The sequence below is a fragment of the Psittacula echo genome (genome assembly GCF_963264785.1).
Source record: "Psittacula echo genome assembly, chromosome: 24".
Lineage (NCBI taxonomy): Eukaryota > Metazoa > Chordata > Aves > Psittaciformes > Psittacidae > Psittacula > Psittacula echo.
In genome coordinates, this window is record NC_137759.1 from 6,092,060 (window position 1) to 6,096,646 (window position 4,587).

Below are 4,587 nucleotides of genomic sequence, written 5' to 3' on the forward strand. Positions count from 1 at the left end.
TTTGAGACCAGTGCAGGTCCAGGCCAACCCTGAGGTGTCCCCGAGCTCATCTCTTACTACCTGCTGTTTGCTTATAATTCCTACAAAGGATCTTATATCTGTGTGCACAGCAGCCAGAAAGCAATTCTATTTCTGTAACGTTAAGCAAAATATTAATGCTAAAAATGTGACTGCAGCACTCCTTGGCACAGGAGGAATGGAGGTAAAACCTGGCAGGTTTTGGTGCTGGATGTGGCCTGGGACAAGGAGCAGTCACAGCAGAATTACACACACGCTTTTGAAAGACAAATAATTCGCTCTGAATCAGCAGTGGTGGATTTCAGTTGGGTTCTTTAATGGATTTTATCCCTTCTGGGTAGAGAGAGGAGACGTCATTCACGCACTGTTGAACTGCAAGGAGGTTGTGGGGATCAGAACTCGCTGCAGTGGGCTTCAGCCAGAAGTACTGGGAAAACCAGCAGGGAGCTGCTGCAGGAGCAGCCAAAGCACCCCTGGCCACCCCAGATTCCTGCTTCTGCCTGGTTCAGGTCGTTTGGCCACCAGGGATTTCTAAAAATGATCCAGGTTTCAGAGGATGAACGTCTTGTCCTTGAAGCCCTTTGGCCAAAGGCTCTGCACCACGCTCTGGGATTACAGCTTCATTGAGGTATTCATCAAGGAGGTCTGAGTCTTGAGTGGCAAACCCCAGCCCTTGGGATGGATGCCTGGATACTGGGTGGGACTTCGCTCTGCAGAGCCCAGAGGCCCCTCCAGGGCAAGGGCTTCACGCTGGGTGACATCCACGGTGGGGCAGGGAGCCTTTTTTTCCAGAAGGTTCCCTAGAGACCCAGGACTTCCATCCTAAGCCTCCAGCCACCTCCTGCCTCCACATAAATCAGCTTCAATCTTCTCAGCATCAAAGGAGGTAAGAGCTTCTTTCCTCCTCGGAAGTGTGCATCATCAGTCTCCTTTCCTCAGTGTTTGCTTCCTGTGGCTTCAGGGCAGCCCCAAGGGATGGTGCCACGCTGGCAGCACCCTCAGTGCTTAACAATGGTGGGGGTGATCATCTTGTGGAAGGAGTAGTACCTGCAGTCCTTGGGGGAGACCAGGTCCATCACTGTTGTGCTGATGTTCTCCTTCTTGAACCCGGCCTCCAACAGGTGCCCTAATTGGGTCTCCTGTGAGAGAGGAGGGTGGGAAGGAGCAGGCAATGGTTTGAGCTGCCCAGATGCACGTGGAGATGCTACTGAGCCCCAGCCTGTGCGGACACAGGACAGTACAAGCAGTCAGTGCAGGGAGCCCCATCTTGGGCTGCTGTGGGCAAAAAACTGCTGACCTTCCCTCAATGTTCCCTGCTAAGCCCTGGCTGGAGGAGCTAAGCGGCTGGAGGGCTCTTGTGCTGCTCCATGTCCACAGTGTCAGCCATGTGCTCGGGGATGCAGGAGGTGCACAGCCTGATAGGGCAGCTTTGGGACCCTGGGTTGGGCTGGGGGTGCCAGGCCCTCCCCAGCCCAAGGAACAACACTCACCTCAAACATCATCTCAATGTTGGTGTACTTGGTCTTCAGCAGCTCCCCCCAGGAGGTCAGGTTGCAGTAGGTGAGGACCCCTCCAGGCTGCAGCAAGCGGAAGGCATGGTCCTGCAGTGGGGATGGAGAGGTGCTGGCTCAGCACTCAGCTCCCACCTTACACCCCTCCAAGCTCTCTTCTCCCTGCAGAGCCAGACACTGCCCCAGCCCTCTGCACCCTCCTGCTGCTCCCCCACAAAAGTGCTGCCAATGCCACCATCGTGTTGGGGCCTTTGAGGTTTTCCCAGAGGGTAGGGAGGGGGCTGCGGACCAAAACCCGGCTCTGACTTTGGCTCCTGAGCTCACAAATCTCCCTCAGACCCAGCCATGCCGGGAACTCTGGCCCCTTGCACAGGGCAGCTGCACCCCACCGCGTTACCTTGATGAAGGTGAACTGATGCGTGTGCCAGGTCTCCTCCGACAGTGGGTAGGTGTCATACAGGATCCCTGCCCGGAAACACCGGAGACCGTCCATTAGCCAGGAGAGGCCAGCAAGGCGCCGGTGAGGCTCATGCCGGGGAGAAGATTCCCCCTTCCTGGCCTGTTCTTTTTTCTTATTTAAATTTGCACCCCTACCTCTGGCCCCCCCAAGGCAGTGACAAGGGACACCCATGCAGCCCATGGTGGGAGCGAGCCGGGATGGGTGCTCACCCTGCCTCCCCCTGCCCATGGTGCAGCAATGTGCAGGGACCCTTCTGCCTTGGGGCCCTGTCTCACTGCTCCCAGGCTCTGCTGCGGGGTCCAAGGAGGGGATCCTGCCCCTCTGCTCTGCTCTTGTGAGACCCCCCTGCAGCCTGTATGCAGTGCTGGTGTCTTCAACATAAGGACATGGAGCTGTTGGAGCAAGTCCAGAGGAGGCCATGAGGATGGTCAGGGATTGGAGCATCTCCTGTATGGAGCCAGGCTGAGAACATTGGGGCTGTTCAGCCTCGAGAAGAGAAGCTGCATGGAGAGCTCAGAGCAGCTTCCAGTGTCTGAAGGGCGCTACAAGGATGCTGGAGAGGAACTCTTCATTAGGGATTGTAGTGATAGGACAAGGGGTGATGGGTTCGAACTGGAACAGGGGAAGTTCAGGTTAGATTTTAGGCAGAAGTTCTTTACTGTGAGGGTACTGAGGCGCTGGCACAGGCTGCCCCATCCCTGGCAGTGTTCAGGTTGGACAGAGCCTTGGGTGCCATGGTTTAGTGTGAGGCATCCTTGCCCATGGCAGGGAGAGTTGGACCTGGATGATCTTAAGGTCCTTTCCAACCCAAACCATTCTATGTTTCTATGACCTCCCTCCAGTCCCACAGGCCCGGCTTCGGGTGTCTCACCACTGAAGTGCCCATCTGGCAGTGTTGGTGCCACGTCCTCCCACAGCCCCTTCATGGGTACAACCTGCAGGTGGGAGGGCAGCGCAGTGAGGCCCAGCGCCTGGCACCCACCAGCACCGTGCACTGGCACAGCCCCCCCAGACCTTGTGGGGCTGCATCCGGGCCCATTCCTCCAGCCGTCGGAAAACCCCCTCATTGCACTCGATGATCCAGTGCTCCTCGATGTTGAACTCCTGCACCTTGGTGGCAGCGATGGCCATGCCGAAGCCCACTTCCAGCACGCGGCCGCCTGGGGATAAGATCGTTGGACTTTGGGATCTTGAAGGTCTTTTTCAACCCAGTTGGTTCTGTGATTCTATGGTTCTAAGAGGGCTGTGCCTGCACAGGGACACTGGGCGGTCAGCACAGGCCCAGTGAACACAGTGCTGCCTGCACCGGGGTGAGAAGCCAGGAGCAGCCCCATGCCCACATCACCCACTGCCTCTCCAGCTACACCCTGCAGCAACCCTTTGCCCCCACTGAACCCCCCCGAGTGGCTGCAGTGGGGACAAGCAACCCCTTGTCAAAGCCTTCCCTAGACCAGCAGAAGAGCAGCCCAAAAAGCAGCAGGACAGAGCAGGGCTGTGCTGCGCCCGCACCCCCAGACCCATCCCCGTTCGGGAATGTGTCATCCTGACACGAGAGCACAAGTGCCACCGTGGCCCGGCTCCTGCTGTCACTGCATGGGGAGCACCGGCGGCAAGCGGGGTGCACGCAGTGGGGTCCTCCGGCAGCAACACACCCCCCCCATTGTTCACTCACGGGGAGGCTGCCCCATTCCCCACGCCCGAGCTCCACCCCATGGCATGACCCTGAGCCCCCCATTACCCCTCGACGCAGCCACGGCCGCCAGCGAGTGCATGTAGGGGGTCTCCCAGCGCTCCATCACCGGCTTCCCCAGGATCTCTAGGTGAGCATCGGGCGCATCGTAGCCGGCCACCGCGTCCCGCCAGGCTGCCCGGCAGTCCTCGCCCTCCGTGAAGATCGGTCCCGCCGCTGCCCGGGCGCTCATGGCCGTGCCGTTACCGCTGCGGGGACGAAAAGCCGCTCGCTGGACTCAGCGGTGCTGGGGGAGGGAAAGGGGCCGCTGGCTCCCGGCCGGCTTTAAATAGCCAGGGCTGGAGAAGTGCTGAGTGTGCACAGCGGGCTGGGGCCCTCCCGGGGGAAACGGTTCCCTTATCGAGAGCTGGGGGCCAGGCGGCCGGTGGGGCGGGCAGGGGCACGGCCCCGCTCCTGGTGGCACCGCACTGTGCATGGCCGGAGCGGAACGGCCCAGCACCGCTACGTGACAGGGCTGGGCTGGACCCGTGCAGCCGGGGGACACGGAGGAACGGCTTTTCCCTGCGGGAGGTGCAGGGGGCCGCGCTCCACGCTCCTCCATGCCCCACGCGGGGTGACCCCGAGCCCCGCCTGCACCGCATGGGGAGGAAGGGCCGGTCCCGGAGGGCTGGAGGCGGGCGCCAGGACCCTGCGGAGCGCCGCGGCCCGCACGTCCTGCGGGGCGGACTGCCCTTCCCGTCGGTCCCCGCGCGTCCCGCTCAGCCCCGCCCTTCCCTGGGCGCGGCCCCGGAGACCCCGTAGCGAGGGGGCAGGTGCGCGCGCAGCGGCGGTTGGCGGCGCTGAGGGAGCGCGAGCGCGCAGTGGGGGGGGGCCCGGCCGGGGGCGGCCGTTGCGCAGCTCGGGAGCGC

General features: G+C 61.1%; 1 protein-coding gene across 4 annotated transcripts; it reads right to left on the reverse strand.

Moving 5' to 3' along the window:
- Positions 1-319: 319 nt before the first annotated feature.
- On the reverse strand, positions 320-4,411 carry GAMT (guanidinoacetate N-methyltransferase). 4 transcript variants are annotated; one of them, XM_080633800.1, is made up of 6 exons: positions 3,728-4,411; positions 3,004-3,149; positions 2,861-2,924; positions 1,927-1,994; positions 1,509-1,619; positions 320-1,157 (listed from the first exon to the last, which is right to left on the reverse strand). In XM_080633800.1, exons 1-6 carry the CDS (start codon positions 3,909-3,911, stop codon positions 1,017-1,019), a joined length of 714 nt encoding a protein of 237 aa, XP_080489926.1. In that variant the 5' UTR covers positions 3,912-4,411; the 3' UTR covers positions 320-1,016. The 4 variants fall into 4 exon arrangements, 3 of the variants coding, with proteins under 3 accessions (XP_080489926.1, XP_080489925.1, XP_080489924.1); XM_080633799.1 differs by lacking the exon at positions 3,728-4,411 and having other exon boundaries at positions 1,927-2,924; positions 3,004-3,088; XR_013958443.1 differs by having other exon boundaries at positions 1,014-1,619; positions 1,927-2,924.
- Positions 4,412-4,587: the final 176 nt, after the last annotated feature.

What these genes read in the sequence shown, in the direction of transcription:
- GAMT (XM_080633798.1), bottom strand. Translation starts at nt 2,433, where the DNA reads ATGCTCCAATCCCTGACCATCCTCATGGCCTCCTCTGGACTTGCTCCA. An exon ending in ATCAGTTCACCTTCATCAAG is followed by an intron (nt 1,620 to 1,926) that starts GTAACGCGGTGG and finishes TCCCCACTGCAG; the next exon opens with GACCATGCCTTCCGCTTGCT. An exon ending in ACATTGAGATGATGTTTGAG is followed by an intron (nt 1,158 to 1,508) that starts GTGAGTGTTGTT and finishes CCTCTCTCACAG; the next exon opens with GAGACCCAATTAGGGCACCT.